Genomic DNA, 24,951 nt, shown 5'->3' with positions numbered 1-24,951 from the left:
TTCATAATAATAGAGGTAATGTATAGTAAATAAGACGTGCCTTAATAATAATAATAATAATAATAATAATAATAATAATAATAATAATAACAACAATAACAACAACAACAACAACAACAACAACAACAACAACAACAACAACAATAATAATAATAATAATAATAATAATAATAATAATAATAATAATAATAATAATAATAATAATAATAATAATAATAATAATAATAATAATAATAATATTTTAGTATTTTATTATTATTATCATTATATTATTATTATTATTATTATTATTATTATTATTATTATTATTATTATTATTATTATTATTATTATTATTATTATTATTATTATTACTTTGCTTTTCAACTTGTATCAGCACCAGTAATGCTGGGAATCCGTGTATGTACGCTTCGCGTCTGGCCTTCCATTGAATGCCTTTTTCTGTTTCAGTATTGCCTCGCTTATCAGACGACGCATATAGCCGAAATAGGAACCAACTTTTCTCAATAAAATTACACATAAAATTGTGTTCATACTAAGCACCAATTTCTCCAAAACTCTGGTCGCATTATTCAACGGTAAAATAAAGCTTTTTGTTCTCTACCACAATCTGACAGGCCTGAGTGATGGAGTGTAGACATGTTATAGGCTTCTTTCTGGTCGCTTGCAGGGCTCACTCTATCCCTATTAATCCCCTTTCTGCTATTCTTTTTTATAACCCCCCAATGCAGGGTAGCTAACGGGGGCTCGTCTCGTTAACTCTCATCCCTCATAATCAGTGTTTTCTTGCTCTCTGACTCATTCTTGCAATTTTATACTTAAATTATGTGGCTCGACTTGGCGGGTTCAGTCATGAGGCTGTTGTATGACTGTGGCCGGATGTAGAGAGAGAGAGAGAGAGAGAGAGAGAGAGAGAGAGAGAGAAATAGAGAGGAAAGGCAGGGAGGTTAACCAAGCTTGGCTCGGTTGGCTACCCTACACTTGGGGTGGGGGAAAAGGAGAATAAGAAAAGCCTCTGTTGCAGGAGAAGAGAGCGGGCAACGAACCAATCATGTTTAAACTGACCTGCCGTGCATTCATTCCAGTGCTGTGCTCGTGGCGATAAAGGCGTTTCTTCTCTGCCCAGGCATCGGCGTCGCGCAGCTATTCTCCACATTCTACGTAACCGTGTCCTACAACTACATCATGGCCCTGTGCCTCTTCTATCTGTTCGCTTCGTTCCAAAGTTACCTGCCCTGGTCTCGGTGCGATGGCGACTGGAGCGACGCCACGTGCGTGGACTCTTTCAGTGTGAGTGGCTCAATAACAAGTGGGAAGAAACGTGTGCAGTCTGAGTCACACTTGTCTAGAGCGGGCATGATAATCCGAACATGGATGGGAGCTGGTAGTTAATATGACGTAGCAGCCGGGAATGAAGACAGCACCCACGACAAGGTTGGATAGGATCCCAGATACATGTATGTTAGATACCATGCATCTTAGGTACTTTTTTGGTATCTTGTATTCGTCTCGCAAGATGAGTGCCTGTATATGTATTTCCGTTACACTCGATAATGAATTGTGTATTTCAAGATACAAGATATTGCGGTTGCAATGCTGCCGCGCAAAACATGACAGCGTCTCATAGCTAAGCGTCTCAGACTAACATGTGTGATTTGTCTCTGCGCTGTTCTATTATGAATACCAGCCAACTAGCCCTACTCTCGCTTTTGTCCCAAGAAAATATTCACATTCCCACCACCAGTCCCAAATTCTTTCTGATGGGCGTTTGTATATATTTATGTACACCTCCATACCCGCAAACACAATTTGCTTCATCAAAACAAGATCAGTGACATTATTGGTAATCACAAATGCATTTTCTTTTCAGGGCTCGGGGAACATGTCAAACATCACTAAGGCATCATCAGCTCCGGAGCAATATTTTCAGTATGTATAACAAGGTAACTTGAAGTGTTTCTTACAAAGAAATGTTCAAGTTACGCTTTGATTTCCTGGAACACCCAGTGCAGTGTCAGACTTTTCAACCAATGCGAAGTGTCCTTACTCTTCCCATTACTCAGGGGCACCGGGCACCACGAATGCTCAGCACAAATGCGTGTGTCCTGTACATCCGTGGTGAATGGTTATACAGGAAGCTTTCGTTACAAAACAAAAAAATCTCGATGAATCTACACATTTAAAGCAAAGGCCATGATTATTGCAGCTACTTACACCAGTGCCAGTCGCAATTCAAAGCGAGTTTTAGGCTATAACGTTGCAATTTCTGTTGCAGGAATTACGTGCTCAGAGATTCTGGAGGCTTCACTCTACCCTCATCGCTAGACTGGCGTATGGCGCTGTGCTTTCTTCTAGCCTGGATCTGCGAGGCACTGTCCACGTTCAAGGGCATTCGTTCGGTTGGCAAGGTGAGCCACTGCAGAATAGCTTATAGAAAAAGCCCAGAGAATAGTCTTTATAGCGAGGTAGTATCGGCCGTGAAAGTCGCCGTTGCCATTCTTGTACTGGTGTATGACTAAGCGTTCACTTTCGAATGCTCAAACAAACGGGGCTGGAAACACGTTGCATTATCCTAAGACATACCGGATGGATTCCTCGCGGCAGCTCGCATGGTGTGTATACCAGAGTTTGTAGTTGCGTATTTGCTTACCTCTTTGAAGGTGGTGTACCTGACGTCAACGATGCCGTACGTGGTGATGCTCTCGCTGCTGATCATCACCTGCCTACAGGACGGCGCGCTGAACGGCATCAAGGCCTTCTTCGTTCCGCACTGGGAAAAGATTTGGGAGATAGAGGTACGGCTGCTTTCGTGCTCTGAAGCGTGGACGTCGGTATTTAGGCGTGTTTGCTTACAAACTGAAGGCGTGCCTTCGCTTTGTAATAGACTGTTCGCAGCATTAAACAGAGTGTGTATACTGTGTTGAGACTCCGGGTCCTGCCGGTCTCGTTTTCGGTAGCTGGCCCCGTCGCAGGATCCATCGTCCAACAATTCAGCGAGAAGAAGCGCCCGAACGAACAACAGAGATTTATTTACATGTGGAGAAGTGGTCAACTGACCCAAAGAGAGAAGAGTGCGTGTGATACAAAACGTCTTCGGCATTTTATAGCGCCGCGCCGTTGACACTGGGCGCCCCGTCCGCATCGTCAGCCAATACGGTGTCTCCGGCCCCTCGGCCACGAGAGAGGGGGAAACACACCTCACAACACATGGAGTGGCACATCCCAACACGAGGTCCATATATGGTCACGGCGCCCTAAAATGTTACCAAACATGGTCACGAACGCACAGCAGACCCCGGAGCTCTCCCGGCGAGGAGGAACCCGAATGGGGAGGTGGGGGTGGACGACACCGTAAGGTCAAGAACCGGTTCTCCCCCAAACTCCTCCTGCTTGGCTCTCCAGGGCCGGTCGTAACAACTGTCATGTTACAAACAGTAATAAAAAATAATGATAGCAATGGTGATAAATGTCACGTCTAAATTAGAAACTTTCGTGGCTTTGCTTGGTGCACCTGCGATAAAAAAAAAGAAAGTGGAGCACGCAGAACCGATGACTCCAATAAAAGCGTGCAGAACGTGACTTTGGTTGATAACGGTATGGTAAAACTGGGAATCAGGAATGTGGCTGCGGATCATCATAATAATAATAATCGTGGTTCTACATACCGAGACCATGATATGATTATGAGGGGCGCCGCAGTGGTGGGCTCCGGTAATTTTGACCGTATGGCGTTCTTTGAAGTGCACGAAAGTCAAAGCATACGGGTATCTAGCATTTCTTCGTCATTGATATACGGCTTCCAAAGCCAGTATTTGGTACCACGAACTTCGAGACAGCATTAAAGCAAAAAGGTCGCGGGATTTGCCTACGCATTGTGATTCACCCTAAAGAGGTTCACCTCTTTATCATTGTCCAAGCATTGTATACTGCTGGCGTATACTGCTAAGAAAGAAAGTCCTGCCTTGTCGAGAGGCCTCTCTTTTTTCATAAGATTGGTAAACACATGGTCTTCAAAGTTTCAGTTTATTTATTTTTACTTTCGTACAAAACATACATGCTTACATAAACATACAGAAGGAGGTCCCAGAGCACTTGACTGAAGGGGGACTTCCTGTCAGAAAATGTGATAAATATGCACAAGTAAAGTACTCAAGTAGTATTAATGTCGCCAAATAGAAATGTGAACTAGCGGTCTGAAACCGGTCAAACGTTGAACTTTCAGTGCAGTTCTCGAAAAGCTGGATTAACAATAGGCAGCTTGTTGACGTGCAAGGTATGTTAAGTTGTTTATATTAGGGTTTTTTAGGAGGCCTAATGACTCCAAGCGTGATTTTTGAGCGCTCCGAGTAATGTTTTGAGTTTCTACTTTCTTGTGCATGACCACTTCTTTCATTCTACGCACTTACAGAACTTAAGGTGGATAGTGAATAGAGACAGAGAAAAAGCAAATGAAACACGGATGGGATAATGACGTTACATCCGATTTTCTACCCTAGTAGGGGTACGGGGGTAGGAGAAGATAATAAAGGAAGAAGAAAAGAGAGAAGTGATGCTAGTGCACATGTAGCAGCATTCGTCTTGAACGCATAGAGGATCGCAACTGAAAACTGTTTGAGGATCCGGTTCCTCTGCGATTTTCGTAAGGAAATGTGTAGTATCACCCATGCACTTCGTTAATGAGACTTTTCAAAGATTGGTTCCCGGGCATTTGGAAATTGTAGCGCGTTTCGAGAGGTCTCGTAATCTTGAAGTGAACTTATAGTAGCATTCCGCTGAAGATGGCTTCTTCAATGAGAACTGTCAGCGCTGGCATTGGTGAAAATGCCTGAAACGAAATTGTGGCGCCGAAAAGAAACGAAAAACCTCGGAAGGACATTAAATAACCTTGAATGAACTTGTTATCACCTGTTTATTTCCCCCTCTTTTCTCCAGGTGTGGTTCAAGGCCTGTGAGCAGTCGTTTTTCTCTCTGACGACGGCGTTCGGTCATCTCATTATGTACGCCAGCTACAACGACTTCAGGCACCAAGTGGGAAGGTGAGTCGGGTCCTGCAGGTAGCGCGACTGCACTAAATCAGGTCCTCGAAACCTGCTCACTTCACGGCTTCACTAAAGATTCATTGGCATGTTCGTTGCAGGCACACTCGACAGAGGGCAACGTGGCTTGTTTCTTTTTGACCGTTCGAGAGTTTATCGCGCTTTTCAAAGCCGGTAACTTCATCCTGATATCTACTGGAAATAAAACAAACAAGCTTTTCTTTTTTAAGTTGTAGTAGTTCTGCCTGTTACTCTCAACCTGTGTGAGTCGCTATTGTGTTTTGATCGATACGTGCTTGAGTACGCTAGCGCTCAAGGAGCGCAGACGTTTTACGGGCATCAGCCATGTTTCGATCTCGTGTCATACGGAGATTCGGGGCACGTTTCAGCCGTCACCGTACCGTTACGCAATACCTTGATTTTCACGGCGCATAAGCCGCCTGCGTGTTGAGTATTGGAAGGCCTCTGCAAAAGCGAGTGCGTTTGGGTCCGTACACACCGTTGCGGAAACCCTGTGGCTCCAAAAGATACGAAACCAAGTGGGTGTTCGGTCCTCCTGAACCACGACATCCATACTTTACGCAACGCCTCCTCGAAAAATACTAGGACGCATTACTTTAGGTGTAAAAAAAACAAACACTGGTATGCGCAATTACTCGACAGAAACATGTCTTATCGATACGAATCTGGCCGCTATAGTGGTGGGGTCGTACTCTGAAGCAAGAGTACGAGCAATGGTAGTGGTAGTGAACTTTCTAGACCGGTTGATCTGGCTTAAAGGAGGTGGGCTGGAAGCTCCTGGGATATACTGCCGCCTCCACCGTGTGCTGGACGAGTCTGCGTTGGTCTGCAGGCTCGGAGGCACGCAGCAGAGACTCCCACAGCTCTGGGGTGTTTGTGTTGCCTTTGTTGTAGTGAGTGCAAGTCCACACCATGTGCATGAGTGTGACTGAGCATGAGCAAAGTTGGCACCTTAGCACTATCTTTATTCTTTATTTTTTATTCAAAAAAAAAAAAACCTTACAGGCCCCAGAACAGGGCATTGGGTAAGGGCGGGAGGAATCGGAATGGTACAGACAAGTAACGAACAGTTTACAGGCAGGATCAGTGCAAGAACAACGAAAAACTATATATATATATATATATATATATATATATATATATATATATATATATATATATATATATATATATATATATATATATATATATATATATATATATATATATATGAGATCACATTTTAGGCTATACAGGGCGAGGTAAATTTGAGGGAATACAGCACTTGTTGATATGAACATGGCGACAGAGGGATACATTTTAAAATAAAAGACAAGGGGAATATAAATCACCGTTACGCAATGCACTCAGAATACAAAAACAGGGTCACATGGTGAACAGAGTGAGTAGCTGACGGCGAAATGTATCGAGATTAGATATGGAGGCTATGCAATCAGGGAGGTCATTCCATCTGTTCCAGAAAAAAAATTCTGCTGTATAAGATGCGGTGCGGGAAGCTGCCTGTCCGTCGCTAGCGCCATCTAACCGCCTCGAGACTTTCTAGATTCTGAAGTGCAGGGGGATATACGCATCTGCCCAGCGATATAATGTCCAGGCCGTGGCCAGGTTTTTTTTTCCCTTTAGGTGGGGGGGGGGGGGGGGCACTTGTTGAAGACTTCCAAAAATACCCATTTTATTATTTTTACAACCACCTCCTTCTCAAATTCGGGAGAACGAAGCCCTTTCAGTAAGCATGTAAGCATGTACCAACTTTCAGTAAGCGGGTACCAAGTAGCCCAACGAAAAGGTTTATTGAGAAAATGAGTTTTTCTCTCTTTCATCTCATGTCTTGCCCTGCAGGGACGCATTCTTCATCAGCATTGCTGACACCATGACGAGCATCTTGGCAGGCTGCGTTGTGTTCGCCACCTTGGGATCTCTTGCCTACGATCTCGGCACTGACGACATCTCGCAGGTGCTCAAAGGTGAATCGGGTGAGTACATTACTCTGCCGGCACTTTTGTGTTTTGACACCTGAACGCTACGCAGGTATACCACAATTCAGGTTTAGAAAACTAGCACAAGTGATAAATTTTCCTGTCCTATTACTTCACGCATTTCCTGTAATAGGCAATCGCTTTCTCCAGACTTGTTCAACAGGCTTCCAATTTTGCTATTGCATTCCTGGCTTGAAGGCTGTACAGTTGACCAGTCTTTGTGCCTTCGGTCACACTTTTCTTTCTCCAGCTTTCTCTTTTCTTCCAAGCTATCGTTTTAAGCTTCGTCCTTGCACGATTTCTCAATTCTTTGCTCGCGGCTGGTCTTAACATGGCATGCCCACCTATAGGCAGAGAAAGCTCTGTACGCTTTTATTTAGCATTATTGTTCTTTTTTCTTTATACCGGAAATCCCATATATTTAGTGGCGAAGGTACTACATGGTTCTCATGGGCTTTGCTGTACCAAAGAACAGCCAATGTCTTCTTTGTGCGCTGTGCAAAGCAAGCATATACCTAGTCTGAACAGAGACCATGCGAGCTGAACGGAGACCATGCGAAGGATACAATGTCATACTGATCAACGCTCTTTATCTCGCGCTCTGACCGAAATTTGTTTCAATAACAGGCATTTTTGCTAGGCACACTGACTCTCAATTACTCGAGATGAATCGCGATATGCGGGCTGATTGTTTCTGCTTCGTTTCGTGCAGATTTGGGCCTCGCCTTCGTGACGTACCCTGAGGCACTGAGCCGAATATCGTTCGTGCCACAGCTCTGGTCCGTTCTGTTCTTCCTCATGCTGTTCCTACTCGGACTCGGCACAGGCGTAAGTGAACGACATGCTGCCAGCTATTATTGGAGGCAGTGGCGCGAAGTCATCAACACAAAAGTCTAATGACTCACGAGCAAAATGAAACCGGTGTAGTACAGAAGAGAAAATTGTGACTTGGGGTGCGTTTGCTTTCTATTTCCAAAAATGTGAAGCCAAGGAGATGGCAGAGAAGCATCAAAAGGTGTTTAAGGAAAAAGAGTTGGACTTAAAAATGAACTCGTTTGTTAATTGGCTGCCCGTCTTGCGAATGTACCGCGTTACACCCTCATAGGAAGCTCTTGTCTTGAGTCCAGCAATGGATACAAAAATCTGCGAGAAGGTTTGAAATTTCCCACTTTTGATTACTGTTCGGCAGCCTCTTCTCTTAAGTTACATTTCGCCATCCTGATTGAGGATGAATTCGAGAATGTCTGCTAGCCACATGGTTTCCGGTGACAGTGAATTCTTGTGCTGTCAGTAATAGGAATCTGACATCAAGAATGTAAAACAAGAAGTACGAATTAAAAAAAAAAAAAGCAGAAGTGGCTTCTACCTCAGCTATCAGTGCGAAAGAAAGTACAGGAATTCAGAGCCTTGTTTCAGAACAGATACTCGGTTATTATCGAAGAAACGGGCCTTATATAGCGTTGCGCAATGATTGATAATCTGACGAGTATTATTACGAAGTGTGCAGTAGAATTTTGAGGTATGGTAGTTAGACAGAACACCAGCAAGCTGTTCCAGGAGACGAAGAACCTCAATGCATGAAAGCTTCAAACACAACAGACAGAATAGAACTGGCAGAGCTTTCAAAGGTGATTAATAAGCGTAAGGTATCCGATTTAAGGAAGTATAATATGGGAAGAATTGAACATGTTCTAAAGAAGGGAGAAAGTGTCAAAGCGGTGAAGAGAAAACTTGGGATAGACAAAAACCAGATGTATGCACTAAAAGACAAGGAAGGCAATGTAACTATCAATATGGATAGGATAGTTAAAGTAGCGGAGGAGATCTACAGGGATCTGTACAGTATCCGTACAGAGATCTATACAGTATCCATACAGAGGAGATCTGTACAGTAGATCACTACAGCAACCACTACAATAATGTACAATCTAGCAGTAACCCAGATGACATCCCACCACTAATGATAGAAGAAGTCAGGAGAGCCTTGGAGGAACTGCAAAGAGGCAATGCTGCTGGTGAGGATCAGGTTTGGTGGGCAGATAATATTAGGAAATTTGCGGATATGAAGTGGCAGCAGCAAGCACTGGACCGAGTTGACTGGCGGAACATGAGAGAGGCCTTTGTCCTGCAGTGGGCGTAGTCAGGCTGACGATAATAATAATGTTTTGGTCAGTCATTTTTCATGTTGACGTTAATAACTTCGTTTGGTGTTGGAGAAATATAGTACAGTAACTAATGAAACTGATTAGTTTGTACAGATATTGTTGTAACTAGAGCTTCTGTCAGTTACACTGTTTCCCGATATCAGAGGTGGCAGAGTAGTGAAAAAGAAGCTTTTTCGCTAGAAGGTCAAACAATTAATTATTGCAATTAGTTTATCATCGTGCTGCGTCCGAAATTCTTTTAAAGGACGCTAAAATGAGACACTGAATTGATTTACCTTGAGCAACTGTGCCCTGGGAAATCTAAGGTGATTATTTTTTCCTTCATGGATTAACTCTTGGAGGAGAAAATGAAAGTGTAATTTTTAAATTCACGTCGAAACCTTCACGGGTTAACTCTTGGAGGAGAAAATGAAAGTTTAATTGTTAAATTCACGCCGAAACTTTCACGAATTAACTATTGTAGGAGAAAATGAAATTTTCATTTTTAAACTCACGCCGATTCTTTCACGTGTGACGTGACGAGTTTCAAAGAGAATTTTTCGCATTTTGGCAACATTGGACCAACAAGATTTCCTGAAATTCGGAAGGATAAGCCTCTGTACCCTCAGAGGGCAATCTACTTCATCTTTACTGGTTAGAAACTACGTCGGCCCTCGTGGATGTTGTCAATAACTATGACGTCACAGTGATTAATGCGGCAATTTGGAAGTGGTGTTTTCACACGCATTTTTTTTTATTCTTCACGGGTTCTTCCGCTTGCCAAAGAGAGAGAAAAAGAGAGAGAGAGGGAAAGCAAGAAGTTGGAAAGCGGTTGACCAGATGAACCTGTAATTTGCACTGGAGATAAAAAAAATGAGGTTTAACAAGAGAACGAGGGAAGGAGAGCACTGCACGTGCAAAGAAATACAGTCAGTAAGTCGTTGAGGCCGGAGCTCCTCTGACCTACGTTGCATCAGCGTTCAGACAGGCGACTCGGAAACCGCGGCCTTTTGAGAGAGTCGCGGGCGATTCGCGGTGAAGCGCCGTCTCGCTGCAAGCGTGGGGATTTCGGTGTTGCGAAAGAGTATAATTTACTAATACGATAAAAACAATTGCTTGTATTTTTTAGCGCACATTCAACTCTCCGTTGACGCGCTTATCCACGTGCAGGTCGGTGACGTCCAGGCGGTGACCACGGTCCTGAGCGACCAGTTTCCCGCGCTCGCCAAGTGGAGGAGCCACATGGCGGTCGTCTTCTGCACCATCTGCTTCGGCACGGGTCTCGTCCTGTGCACCGACGTACGTTGCCACGTGCATTTTGCGTACTTCCGCAATCCTTAGCTAACGTGTCGGTCTTCGTGGTTGCGTGCGGCACTTTCGGGCGAACATACTTCCGTAGTTTGACGCTAACGGAGTGAGGCATATGGTGTTAAGAAAACGACACGCAATGACTAACACTAAGTCACTGTTACCTGCCCGAACAGCATTAGGGTAATTCTGGCTCGTCATTACAGATCACCTAGTCAGGTTTTGAAAAAAAAAAAGAAACGAAATATTGATGAAAACTGACGCATAGTTACGTTAACGTAGCCATGTCATCCTAATCAGAACGGAGGTGGTGTCCATATTTTTTCAAAGGAACATGGTCGACAACTTGGAAGTTGTAGGATACGAAGTTTTCTGAAAAAAAAAAAATTGCTTGCTGGGCGAGTTACTGCGTCGTTGTAGAAAGCAACGCTAAGAACGGGCGGTCCTTTAATTGTATCCACTTCCGTTCTGTTTTCCTCGATGAGAAATGCTTACTACAAACATATATCTTATTTTATGCATGTTACAAACAAACATTAGCCTTAAAAATATCTCATAATGAAAAGTATTGCTGGCTATCGAGGTTTTGAGCAACCCGAAAGAACTTGTTATTGGGCTAGCTGTCCATGCTTGTCAAACATGTATAGTTTGGCACTCCTCTGTCATTTGCTGGTCTTTTCGCGATTTAAACTTTACTTCAGGAACAACATGTTTCGCAAGGTCTCGTGTATGCGGCTACCACGTGCTCCACAGAATGATGCAATGTTGCAAAAAGGAAAAGAGAAACACTGCTTCCGTGGAGTGATAATTGCGTGCTGTAACACGCTAAATGGTTTACACGCACGAGTAACAGTGAGTGGCGCTTAATGGCGGAAGGCGTTATTGTTGAATGATTAAAAGTAACTCAAAAAGATCATACTCAGGCGTGATCAGCGAACGGTTACGTTTGTACTATCTTCTGTGATCGAGCATAATGTTTTTCTCTCTCTCTTTTTGTCCTCTACTTTTCTTACTTTTAGAGCGGAAATGCGATGCGCCTGCTGTTTGACAACTACGGCGTAGGACAAGCCGTGTTTCTTTACGCCATATTTGAAGTCGTCGGACTCATGTGGATTTATGGTGAGTGCTAAGGATTTCGCTGTCGTTTGAATCTTGAGTCTCTTTTGGTGGAATAACAGTACCTTTTACGTTTTCTATATTAAACTAATATTAAGCTTTACTAATAATAAATCCTATTATCGGCTCACAAGTACACGACTTGCACGCTGACCTATGAAGTCATTAAATGGGCCATTATATGGCAGATTCCTTAAATTTCTGGAATTCCTAGGTATGGTATTGTTTAAAAGCCCCATTCATGACATATTATCATCACATAGATTGCTTGTGCCACTAAAACTTGAAAGTTTACATACAATGTTGCAACAATTATACGATAGCGAGGCCATGGCCTTTGATGTGGATATACACAAACATTTCTTGGGATCACATTTAATTAAAAAAAAAAGTCACAGCTTTGCCGCAAAGGCGAAGCAATGAACGCGATAGCAACAAATTGGTAGGTCACGCGCAGAATGGCAAGCAGATAGAAACGCGTCCCGCCTTTTTCACGCACAAAGGACACACGAGACGTACTCACAGGTACACATTAACGCGAATAAGCATCTCAGTTGTTACTTCGCTGTGTCTGAAAAGCGCGCCATTTTCGCAAACAGAGGTTGTGCAACGATTGAAGTGACCTTTGTGCGCCCGGTAACTACAACAGAATCGTTCCGACAAAACTCAAAGGCTAGCTGAGATGTACGATTTTCCTCACTGCAAGATAAGGGCACGCGATCGAGCGTACACATCCTTATTCTCTACGCGGGCCAAAGTACGCGTGAGAGATGACAGCCGCGCAATCACTGCGCCACCTTGCTGATAATGATGAAAACACAATAGTTACCCCCCTCCCCCCCCCCCCCCCCTAGATGCTCGCCAACAGTGGTAAGTGGTAAATATGGTTCGCCGTTTAAACGCTCAAAGAGGTACTCTGGGGGGCTCAGTGGTTAACGTCTCGCATTCACGACGCGGAGGTCCCACGTTCGATTCCGCGCGCCGGAGTGTTTTATCTGGGATTTTTTTTCTTTTTTGCGTTTTCACGTATATAGATACGTATACATATACGGTGCATGACATCGACGTCGACACCCACGCCGACACTGATGGCGAAATCCAGCCGAGAGTTTCCATATAATTTCTATCGTAATAAAAAATAATCTTTATACTCATCACACTTAACTGAAAAGCTTTTGTCCGTTCACCCTAAAGGTCAGCTTCACATAGAATCGAAAGAATTCGCTCTACCCTCATATATATTTATTTAAAGACCAGGAAATGGAGCACACACATTAGCTACTGTTATGGACATAGCGGAGTTCACGTGCTAACCGAAGGAAATAATGAAAATTCCACCGAAGTTTGCTTCTAAACTTGGCTTCACTGCTTCACACAACAGTACTAAAATAAAGCTGCACTTGTAGGCAGCGTAATTATTGCCGTGAAGCGGCACACTTAAACAAAGTTAGTATGTTGAGAATCCACGCACTTATTCACCACAAAGGTGCCCTGAATGCACTGAGGATCAAACGGAGAAAACAAATTCTTTCTGGCGTCTTTTTCTTCGGGAAGACACATGAACTGGTATTGATTAAATAAGACTCCTGAAGTTTTACGCTATTATTAGTCCGTGTTATGCAGAATGTTTTGTCGTTGTGATTATATCTTTGTAATAAATTTCACAGTGGTTCGTATACATAGCGCAGTACATGTGGCTATATACTCGAAGAATGAAGTCCACTTAACGGCGGTGTCTTCAATGAAGCCTTTTAACTGCTCGAGCTGAGGTGGAAGTGTGAAATTTCGCATGTGTGCCATTTCGGTGATGCTGTGTTTGTAAAAATAAATAGAAAATTTCAAATCAAGGGCAGGGTGTGTATAACAAAGAAAAGAAATAGAAGACACCTAAAATTTGTCTCATGCTTGTGTGAACGCTAATGACCTCTTCATTATAAATGCTTGAAGTACGTAGATTTCAGTGCACATTACAGAACCCCATGTTGTCGAAACATTCGGAGCCTGCAACGTCTCTCATACTCATGTTGTGGTTTTGGGATGTTAAACTGCAACAATGATTAATCAATTTCCTTCACATCATTCCACGATCGACAAAGCTAGTCTATGATTTCATTTTATGCTTTGATTTCAGGTATCAGAAACGTCATCAGGGACTTCGAGTTCATGCTCAATTCAAAGATTTCATGGTTCTGGAAGATCACTTGGGGATTCATTACGCCCGTGTCCCTCATCGTAAGTAGTTTCCGTGTCAATCGCCAATCAATGCCGTTGCTCGTGAGATGGCTGGGAGTTTATTTAGGTGAAACGAAATCGGAGTTTTGTACATAATTAGTGTTTAGTCTGACTTATGCACGCGTCGTAACTTTTTTCATTACTTTCATGCAAATTTGAACGCATATGTGCCACGTCTAAGCACTGTCGAGTGTTGCTAACGGGCACAACTATCGTGACAATCAATCAATCAATCAATCGGTCGGTCGGTCGGTTGGTTGGTCGGTCAGTCCTATTGTTATTCACGGCTATGTAACTTCGGTCGTGACAGGAATTCACTCAGATTTTCAAGCTATCTGCAGCAGTCTTCGAGGCCCTGCGCATCATGCGCTAACAGCGTGATAATGGAAACAAAATGACACCTTGCCAGTTTGACAGTTGCAGGACCTTTTTTTATGTTCATGTATATCCTTTAGAGTACCACCGATATGCACAATTTGCTTACACTGGAGTCAACTATCATTTGGCAACTTGCAGCGCTAAACTGAAGGACGGAGTAGAGTAGGATCGCAACACAATAATGTGGTTCGTAATCCTCATCTCCTCTGTCCTCGTGCGTCGAGTGCCCCAGCTTGTCAGATCACCGTGGTTAGTTTTATACTACACTGTTGAGTTCATCGTCTCTGAATGCCTCCAGGCCATCTTCATCTACGGCAACGCCACCGAGGGAGGCGCTTCTAGTCTGCCGCCGCTGGGACAAACCATCGGCTGGATCATGGCTGCCATCGCCATCGGTCAAGTGCCATTGTGGATGGTCATCACATTCGTCAAAGCTCCCGGAAAAACCATTTGCCAGGTGCGTCTCCACTTGAGATGGCGGCGTTTGGCCGCTATATGCGTTTTCAAGAGTGGAATGCGGTGGCGTTTTGTTTAGCGCACTCCACATCTTAAAGGGACTCTGAAGAAAAATAATACATTAGTTTATACTGATAGTTCGTGCTCTGAAAACTCTAGTATCGTCAATTCTATTGCCACGAGCTTATTAAAAGATGAGGAAAATCAATATCTTTAGCACGGTGTTGGAAGTATACCTTTACTTTCAGATTTCAAGCCTGAATCTGTTATGGTTGCGTCACAGATTCAACGAAGGCATTTGTTTTTTTTTTTTTTTGAATTTAGGCCTGTCTCGGCCTTCCACAGAAAACAACGTACCCCATGTAAAGAATTAGGTACTACGCAGGTCTTACTAGATGCCGTGAAACTCTGTGACGTCACGGTGACTGGCCCGCGAATTCGAAGATGACATCGCCACCCACATTTTCGTTTTGCTCGTTTTCCCTTTACCAAACGTATTCTCCCACCATGCATGGGGTATCTGGCATCGAAAGAGAGTGGTTTACTAATATGGGTAAATTTGTTTCTCTTTTTAGCGTCACTTTCGCACATCAGACAAAATGAGGGGGGAAAAGACATAAAGGTAGAATACATTCGCGGAGTGTAATAATTTTACATCGTGGATCTTGTTTTCTGGGGTCTAACAGCTCTATCCTTATTTCACAATCTTTCGTGCTTCTTTTTTATTCTCTCTCTTTCTCTCATTCTTGATGCTTTTACGGGAGTCCTGAAATTCACTGTTTTTAGATGTTCGGGTCATATTCTAATCTCGTTTTTTTTTCTGATTACAGAAACTGAAAGCGACGTTCTCGCCATCCGAGAACTACGGTCCGCGTGACCCGATGATTCGCGGGGAATGGAACGCGTGGAAGCAAGAGCAGCTAAAGGCGCGCAAGGGGCGCTTCGCGGCACCTTCGCAAGCACCCTACGTCACGAACGGTCAAGTCAACCCCACCTACGTCCACGACACCAGCGGTTAATCGCCGCTCACGCTCGTCGGGAACACAGGGTTTTACCAACGTTCTTATTTTTTATTTGCCGTACGTGCAGTCACATTGACGACTGGCGTTGCTACCGAATCATAAACGCACGGTCACACGGGATGCAACGCAAGTCTCCCCGGCAGCAAGCACGTCGCTTGCTCTCAGCATTTGTTACGTGGCAGAGTGTGGTCTTCGAAACCGAAGACCCTTTTACCGTACACTACAGGTAACGTTCAACAGCACTGCTATTTGCATCATAAAGTAATGATGTGTGCCGTTGCTATTCAAGCGTCGAGAAAGAATGCGCCAGCATTACGTTGACTGCGTTAAAATGCAAGGCAGATGCGCAAGGATGGCGGCACTGCCATAGCCCGCGTCTGCTGGTCTTGCAGCATACCCCCACTTCTCTCAGCGCAGAGAATGGAAGGGACGTGTGACTGAAGTGACGTGATGAATGAAGTGAAGTGTGAACTGTACTGTCGGCGGAGTGAAGTGATCCCGGCAACCGCAACGGGTATCTGTGATAAAAATGCACTGCGAACGGCTGTCATAGAGCAGCGAAAGTCGTCGGATACTTTGTACAGCCGTGACACGTGAATGAGCCACTTGTTTTTAAACGTCGTAAAGAAAAACAATAAAATATTTTATACATTACTTTTAGTAATGTCTCTTATTAGGGCGAAAGCCTTCGGTGCATGTTTCGTCAAATGGGAAAAGTAATCGTCAGCGTACTGCATTGTCGGCGTCAAGACCAGCGATGCAAGGAATCGTCATGCCGTGATATGGTGGGGCAAGAGCGACGTTCTGTTCAAACTGATCGGCTATGGAGAGGCTGAGGTTCATATTGATTCGGCTACTCCATATCAATAAGTTCTGCTGAGAGAAAAAAAAATATGAAGCAGTAATACTGAACGGCACCCAAAAATGAACAATCAGCAAAAAAAAAAAAATGATAGCGCCCTGAAACCAGTTGAAGTATCATGCCAATGGACAGTTTTCTTGCAGCAGTTCCCACTGTTATAAAATGTTCCCACGCACACCTTTATGTTTCTATATGCACTAACACATCATTTCCTATGTCAACACCTGGCTGTCCATCACAGGCGCTTATTCAGCCCGGTCTCCACTAAGAAGTCTGTCAGGAAGATGTTCGCTTTTTTCTGATCATGCATCTCGGGTCACGGTCCGAGTAATTTCTTTAATTTGAGGGGCCGTCTGTTCAAACTTGCTTGCTGGTTTGTTCCTTAATTTTTCTCTTTCACTCGCGTACTTTACAAACTCCGAAACGAGTGATGTAAAAAATCGTCACTTGTCGTCGTAACAATGTGACGTCACCATGACGTCAAAGATCGCCAAAATTTGAGACGTCATAATTAAGCTCCTATGACGTCACATGCAAATGATATCGTCGCTTGGTCGAAGTTGGACCAATCATGGTGACAGTGCAAAACAAGGGGAAGCGCTGCTTGGGAGTGTGAATGCATTTATTGAGAAGAAAAATAAGAATTCTTTCCCTTTCATGTTTCTAGGGTCTATTAGACCCTCAGCAGCTTTTGGCCACGTGACCTCAGCATAAAAGTCATGTTTGACGTCACTGGTTGAGCGGCGCGTCGTGGTGGGAAAACTGTGAGAAGCGTGAAGCGTCACGGCGTAAGCCCCCGGGGCAAGGAAATTTAGCCGGTTGTAGTGGTAGAATAACGACACTTACAAAACGGTAGGCAGAATGTTGCCGTTCATTCGAATTGCATGTAAGGCGGTGGTACGACGTCACGTGGGACGTTTCTGCTCAGTTTAAGTGACGCAGAGCAGTTGAGGCAATGAACTGTGTCGTTCTTAACTGGTACCTAAATAATGTGCATGCGACTCGTTTTGCATTTGCTGTTGAATATGCCGGAACGAAAAAAAAAGAGTAAAGGCACGTACTCAGTTTCATCTGTAGAAGTTGAAAAACTTTTTACTTCTCCGTATACACTCCATTTTATCATACAGCACGTTCGAGAAGTCGTTTGAGAGCGCACTGAGCGTGTTCAAAATGTCTTGAATTCAACTGTTTTTAAAGCTCTGTGTATGCAAGCCATGTTCCTCCTTATCTAATTGTATTGGTGGGCCCTCTTGTTTTAGTGGTAATGCTTAGTTGCTCTTTACCATTTTTCTTTTTTTTCAGACTCCGGAGCGCTCCAAAACAACCACCCAAATGTACCCATAGTTTGGCAATCTAGCCTGCTTAGACCCATATGCCTATTTCATCTCTAAATTTACGAGCCTTATTTACTTGTTTGCGATCCAATCTTCCGCCAATATTGCTGATATGGAGCGTTTGCATCGACTCTGCAAAAGCGTTTTTTTTTTTGGGGGGGGGGGGGGGAGGGGGGCTTCGATTCGGCTGTCGTGTTGAGTAATCATCGAGTTGGGGTGGATCAACCTATAGTGGTTCCCACAGCACCACTGTAGATCTATAACGTTTGTTTAACCGAAAGCTGTGACACGGGAGCGTTTGGGCTGGCTGACCAGTAAAACTCCGTATGTTACGTCAAGGCTGCCGAAGTCGTGAACCTTGCTATGTAACGCGAGGACGTGGGTTCCGCGAAAAGTGCGCCAGGTAGCGCTTTTTTAATGTTCCACTGGAAAACGTTTGCATGCCACCCACTACAAGAAGATACTGTCACGATTGCACGAAGTAAGGCTTAACCTGTAAGTGTTGACAATAAAAACAGACCGCATCATTTCTGCCGACGACCACTGTGTCAGCGAGTCGTCATTGCCACTGTCCGCCAAAGAAATTGAGTATTTACGCCGCCCTGCAGTTAGTTTGGTTGCAATGTTAAAGCTGTTGTTCGCCGATTTTGCGGATAGGTTTGAATGTCTTTGCATGCCCATAATTTGTAAAACTAATTGGGATTGTTACGTGATTTTGCGTGTATATACGAGGGCGGTCCAATAAGTACTCAGCCTCACCGTGAACGTGCGATACTATCGCATGAGACATGTACTGGCGTTGAGTATACGCTCCCAGAGGGACAGGCGCAAAGGTCCAGTCGAATCGTGTTCGCGGTTTCATTTTGCCCTCTTGAGGAAGCAGGTGATTTTTGTGTGTGCGTTAAAAACCGCAATGTTTCATGTTGCATTGTGAAGCATGCGCACGCATGTGTTTGTGAAGCATGAATGCTACTTTCGCTGCTTTCTAATCGGGTGAAAACTTCTGATGAAGTATGTTGTGTGTACTTTACTGATGATAACTTCATTCATTAAAGAAAGAAAAAAAAAAGTTGTGGCTGTGTGGTCGAACACCTGCTTGCAACGCGAACGACCCGGGTTCGATTCCCACTGCGACCCAAGCAACCCTGGCGCACTCCCCACTCTTCTCTAGAATTTTTTTACCAAACATTTATTTTATTTGCATCGTTCTTGATTTTTCGGTCACGCATAAAATGCTTTTTCGCTCACAACCAATTACGCCAACCCTGGAATTTTCGCGAAACGAGCTCTTTAACGATATCGCGTTAATAAAAAAAAATACAGCACTGACGAATGCAGGTGCTTTTATAGGGCGCCTGTATACATCGCTGTTTTTGTCTGGTGTATGCGCTAAAAATTGTTATGGAATCGCAACATGTGCAAACCTACGAGATAAGCTTCCTCGCGACCTTTCCCCCAATCTTGCTCCATACGTAGGCTCATCACGTGACACTTGTATCAGTTCGCTTTTTAAAGAACCCCTTTAAGGCTTCGTGTCTTGCCCCTGATAGAGCCACCAATTAAATCGCCCGCTGCACCGAAGCTTTGTCACATGACCCTGTTACTCTCTTCCCGCTCCCCTCTTGCCTCCACACTCGCCACGAGGGTTTTTTTTCCTTTTTTCGCATCAACACGCTAACACCGATGGCATAACGTTTTCATAAACAGCTTGGCTGCTTAATGGTGCGTATTTGAGGCACGCTGAACATCGACAGAACGTCGCCGTGCAGACTCTTCCTTACAGGCACATTGCCTTCGCGATTGGCTTAGGCAATGAGCCGGAGCAGTTTACGCGAGCTGCTACTCCTACTTTCAGTACAGTAGTATAACGTCGCATAACGTTTCAGCGCTATCAGTTTTTGGCCTTACTGGAGTACTATAAGAAGATCTTGGCCAAAAGGGGTTTACCTGACGTCTTTTCAGCTCGCAACAGGCACCAGAAGAAGGTTACTTTTGAATAAATTAAACGACATTGCGCTCAAACTAGCAGAAGCCAGTGAGCCCTATTGCGGTAGAAAAGACACATTTGTTCACAAAAATCTTTATTGAAGTGTACGCGTTGTCCCGGGAATCCCGCGACTCTTCTTAAATCTTGGAAATATTTTCCGTGGTGAAACATGACTGCCTATCCACGCGAAGAGCACCAGGTAACAGCAAGGAACCCCGGTCGGCAGCAGGAGAAGCAATGGAGGCGGCGTCCACAGATGATCTCGTAGACCTGCGGTGATGCGGAGAAGTGAGAACATGCTGGATATGCACAAATTGGCCCGCACAGCAAGCTAACCAGAACAAGGCTAACAGGGGTGCAAACACCAAATGAACCAACTCGCCCAGCTGCAAGTTAGACCAACCAGGACACGAGATATAAGTAATTAGGTGTAAATACATTAAGCAAGGCAGCCATTGCAATCTATGCGCGTACTGGTTTTGGGGAAAATGCGCTTACGCCAAAGCCTTGCGCCCGCTACGCAATACCAGAGGCGAGTAGACTTCATGCGGAAGGAAGGCCGCGTCCGGATGAGGAGGTAGGGCTGGCGATGAGGCAGCAATAGTTCACCGAGACCTCCGGTGACCAAGAAGACGGTCCTGTCGAAGGCCCTCGGCAACGATTTCCGTGGTCTCGGACGACCAATGCAGGAGCCACATGGGTCGCGTTTCTGCAGTGAAGAAGAAAGTTATCAGAATGTGCAGGTGAATATGTGATGTACTCACCCGATAACCTACGCGATGTGTAAAACACTGAAGAAATGGAGACCCGGGAATCAAATCTAACAAGAATTGCAGCGAAGGACACACAAAGGTACAGTACCCCCCCCCCCCCCCCCCCGTGACAAGTTGTGACGTCAGACAAAAGTTGATCCTTATCAGGGGTGATAAGGGCCTCAACATTTTTCACTGGTTTTGATCATGCATTGCCTGGAAACCAACTTCGCAGGAGACACTTTAGCTCGACACAAACGTTCAGTACGCCCTACAGGTCAAGGTGTGACATCAGACAAAAGTTGAGCCTTATCAGGGCTGATAAATACCTCAACTTTTTTGGATGGTTTCGACTCCTGTTGCGGGAAATCCAACGCTCCATGGGAATATTTAGTGATAGAAAACGCACAGATGGTCTGTCGCTGCAGCATGTGACGTCAGACAAAAGTTGAGTCTTATCAGGGGTGATAAGCACCTCCACTTTTTTTAGTGGTTTTCGACGCTCATTGCGGCGAAGGGAAATTTTTAGACTGATTGACAGCTGTTGAAGTGAAGGAAACATATGAGACTCAGATGATCACTTAACTCAGTAAACTTTTATTGTAGTAGTAGCCGTAATAGTAGTAGTAGTAGTAGTAGTAATAGTAGTAGTAGTAATAGTAGTAGTAGTAGTATTGGCTCTCTCCGTGCTTGCTCGCTAGCCAGACCTCCCACTGCCTCTCAAATGGGTTTCTCCCTAAAAAGGGTGAATTAATTTTTGGTGGCCTAGAAGTACACGTCCACGTTATGTGTGTGAGAGACAGCCGCTGTCTACGAAAACTGCCCAGGCCCGTTCGCGAAACCAGAAACACCTGCAAAAGAGGTGTGGAGAAATTTTCTTGATTAAATGAACTGCGCTCATTAACGCAAACATTAGTTACGGTGAACGCATTTAAGGATTATCGCGTAATTAAAGTCTCTGCCATGCTTTTATGCTCATCCAAACTTCACGCGAGACTTGGCACATCCATTGTTTACGCTAACCACATTCACTCAAGGATTGCTCTTCTGCTGTGTACTTGAGCTGTTTATATTATAAGCAACCAGAACACCTTGGTGTTAGTTTCGATTATGCTATATATGAACCGAATTGAGCGTATCAGGTAAGTTTTTAAAGACAGGGATTTCTATGCCTCTGCATAGAACCGGATAAATTCATCTGAATGCATCTGAACCGGATAAATTCGTTGTCTACTGCAGATAAAAATAAATGAAAAGGCAACACTACAACGATGACTTCGTTGGAATATTCGACAACGGTTTGATGAAATCCCTCTCTATTAGAAAGTGTAAAGATCTGCGTGCAAACCTCAAATCTTCTTCCTTTTTGTGACCAAGGTCTAGCTTCTGCCATTTAAGGGCAACAGCTTCCCTCAGAATCCAGTTTAGTCACCCGCTTAACGTAAACTTGATCACGTGACCCTCTTTCAGACCCCTCTTCAAATCGCCGTCTTTACATAGCCTTCACCTTGCAGTTTCTGCCACATAACGATAAGAAAAAAAAAAGGCACCACCGAATGCAGGTGCTGTTATGGCGCCTGTATACAACGTTTTTTTTTTTCTGGTGTATGCGCTAAATTTTGCAATAGAATAGCAACATGCCCTCAACTACGTGATCCCCACCTAACGTGGTAGAATGTTGCCTTACATAGCATCATCATGGGTCCCTAGTATCAGTTCGCTTTTTGAAGACTTCTCCCAAAGCCCCCAGATACATCCACTGCTCGAACACCCGCCTTGCCTAAGCTCTGTCACGTGACCCTAAATTACCTCGCCTCGTGTCCGTTCACTTCCACCGTTGTCACGTGTTTTTTTTTTATTTGTAACACGTTAAACCGACAGCACCAAGTTTCCATTACCAGCTCGGCTGTTGAAGGGTGCGTACCCGATGCAGACCGAATATCGACTTGACGTGGAAAGTTGTTTGCAGTTGCATTGCCTCCGCGATTGACTTCGGCAATGAGCCGGAGCAGTTTTACGCGAGCCGCCACTCCTAGTTTCAGTTCAGAAATAACTTCGTCTAACGTACAAGTACTCCATCATTGCAATGTTTTTTTTTTTCCTTACTAAATACCATAGGAAAAGCTTGGCTGAAGGGGGCTTTACTTGTCTTCTTAGCTTGCAAGGTAGGCGCCCGAATAGTGCTCCTAACAAAATAATCGTCAATGCTCTCGAACTAGCCGAAGCCAGTGAGCACTACAATAGCGACAGAAAAGACATTCGTTCATGAAAAATGTTTATTGAAATAAACGCGTTGTCCCGGCAATCTCGTTACTCTTCTTGAATCGTGTTTCGCCACGAATGGGCTTTCCACGACTGCCCATCTGCCCGAGGAGCACCGGACGGCCGCAAAGAACCACGGTCGGCAGCAGGAGAAGCACTGACTGTGGGAAGACTGCTGCACCAGGCGGCACATTCACGAACACTGGATGCGGCGATTATAGATGACCTCGTAGACCTGCGGTGATGAGGAAAGTTTGTAAAACATGCACAACACGCATCAGTACAGCAAGTGAACCAGAAAGTGAACAGGTGTACGCAAACATAAAATCAACCAACTCGCCCAGATGGAAGTTCTAGAACCTGAACACTACATGCGTAACCGGCCGTAAACACGTTACGCAAGGTAGCCCTTGCAATTGCCTAAGCACTTATCGGTTGTGGGGAAAACTCGCTTACGCTGAAGTGTCGCGGCTGCTCCGGAAAACCAGGGGCGAGTAGGGTTCACGGAGGAGGGTTCCACAAGCGCGGCCGGGTGAGCAGGTAAGCCAGGTAATGAGGCAGCTTGCTCAAGCCCTACGGCGACAACGAGGTGCTGTCAAAGGCTATCGGCAATGATTTCCGTGGTCTCTGACGAAGAATGCAGGAGCCACATGGGTCGCGTATCTGCAGTGAAGAAAAAAGTTATCAGAATGCGCGTACGAATGTGTGATGTACTCACCGATAACCTACGCGGCGCGTAAAACGCCGAAGAAATGGAGACCGGGGAATCAAATCTGACGAGAATCGCAGCGAAGGACGCTCATGAAAAATGGCAAATCCACTGCCACGACGCTGGCTTGGCGAATTGGTGTGCTCCCATGTGACAGTCCGAACATTTCGTCAGGTAAGTGGCATGGTGCGTGTGTGAGCAGTGCGGGTCAACATGAAGGTAACGAGGTGCACAAACTTGTAGCAGGGTACAACGGCGACAAGCCTATAGAAGCAGAAAAAAAAAGCCAATTAAACAGAAAAATAGCAACAACTGGCGTAATGTGCTTACCTCTGAATGCAGCGGTCGGTTTCGCGGAACGTGAAGGGCGCGGCGGGTACTACGTTGACGACACGCGAAAAAAGCGTAGCAACGCGGTAAAGGCCCGAAGCTGGAAGGAGAAAGAAGGTTAGCATGTTCATCCATACCACCACACACACACCATTCCGAATGCCGAATTGCGCCGGGCAAGCACTTATCGCTCAAGAGCACATCAGGCACGCGGGCATTCCTTGACACGATAACGTGCACCGTTTGCAGCGGCTTTCGGAACGGGCCCTGTTCGTGACGCAAACGCAGAGGGGCAACCCTAGACAAGCTATGCCTTCCTAGTGTTAGCTCGGCCTGAAACTAATGTGCGCAGAAACTCCCTCGCGCTTCCGTCACTGGCAGGCCCGACATGACTGTTCAGGAAACCGAAAACTCAACTAAGCGTTGCAATGCTGCACACAATTTCGTTAACTGCGGAGTGCCAAATTAGGCGCCTGGTTTCCTGAACCATATCACACTCGCTAGCAGAGAATGACCTTACTTTGACGCAGTCCGTTGTTCCTAGCCGGGACCCCAGTGGCGTGATGCCGGTAGCTTCCAGCTGTCCCCGGTGAATGGCCATAGGTCCCAGGACGCGCGCATGGAAAGCGTACGGTTCGACGTGAAGTGTCCGTCCATACCGAGCGTGGTTATCTCCGGCATGTAGGGAAGGGTGGCGGTGACATATGACTGGTGGGCTGCTGCATATCGCGTTTATAAAGACCAAGCTAGCCATCGCGCGCACGCGCACTTGGCCGGCGCCAACCGTTCGTGGAATTTTCCAGAGCTTCCTCCTCGATGACGACAGGAGGCGCTCACGCGTGTATTGGAACCGTGACGCAGCGCTTCTGCTCTTTCTTATCGTCAGAATGGCTTCGTGAAAGCGTCCTCTTGACGGATGGGCAAACTTCTCGCGCCTAAACAAAGCCACGTGGACTTCGTTAGTGCGCAGACGTGTTTGCAGGAATGAAAAACAAAAACAAGAACCGGGTGTCTTATGTACTCACG

The 24,951-nt window shown here is 45.0% G+C and overlaps 1 protein-coding gene and 1 long non-coding RNA gene across 2 annotated transcripts in view; one reads left to right on the top strand and one right to left on the bottom strand.

Moving 5' to 3' along the window:
• LOC119174847 (sodium-dependent nutrient amino acid transporter 1) overlaps positions 1–16,343 on the top strand; it is a 31,615-nt gene extending 15,272 nt beyond the window's left edge. Inside the window, exons 5-16 of the mRNA XM_037425951.2 lie at positions 1,127–1,290; positions 1,871–1,929; positions 2,276–2,408; positions 2,661–2,795; positions 4,933–5,036; positions 6,897–7,030; positions 7,746–7,861; positions 10,348–10,476; positions 11,505–11,604; positions 13,733–13,833; positions 14,510–14,668; positions 15,498–16,343. Coding sequence (XP_037281848.2) covers positions 1,127–1,290; positions 1,871–1,929; positions 2,276–2,408; positions 2,661–2,795; positions 4,933–5,036; positions 6,897–7,030; positions 7,746–7,861; positions 10,348–10,476; positions 11,505–11,604; positions 13,733–13,833; positions 14,510–14,668; positions 15,498–15,686 — 1,523 coding nt within the window. The 3' untranslated portion in view covers positions 15,687–16,343. The remainder of the gene's footprint in view (positions 1–1,126; positions 1,291–1,870; positions 1,930–2,275; positions 2,409–2,660; positions 2,796–4,932; positions 5,037–6,896; positions 7,031–7,745; positions 7,862–10,347; positions 10,477–11,504; positions 11,605–13,732; positions 13,834–14,509; positions 14,669–15,497) is intronic.
• A 6,543-nt stretch (positions 16,344–22,886) lies between these two features.
• LOC142817232 (uncharacterized) lies at positions 22,887–24,656 on the bottom strand. The gene is made up of 5 exons (XR_012895122.1): positions 24,446–24,656; positions 23,926–24,025; positions 23,605–23,859; positions 23,343–23,549; positions 22,887–23,121 (listed from the first exon to the last, which is right to left on the bottom strand). It is a non-coding gene; the product is annotated as an uncharacterized LOC142817232 (long non-coding RNA).
• Positions 24,657–24,951: the final 295 nt, after the last annotated feature.

This window comes from Rhipicephalus microplus, chromosome 5 (genome assembly GCF_043290135.1).
Source record: "Rhipicephalus microplus isolate Deutch F79 chromosome 5, USDA_Rmic, whole genome shotgun sequence".
Taxonomy (NCBI): Eukaryota; Metazoa; Arthropoda; class Arachnida; order Ixodida; family Ixodidae; genus Rhipicephalus; species Rhipicephalus microplus.
Note: the sequence above shows the minus strand (reverse complement) of the source record. Positions and strands in the feature narration are given on the sequence as shown.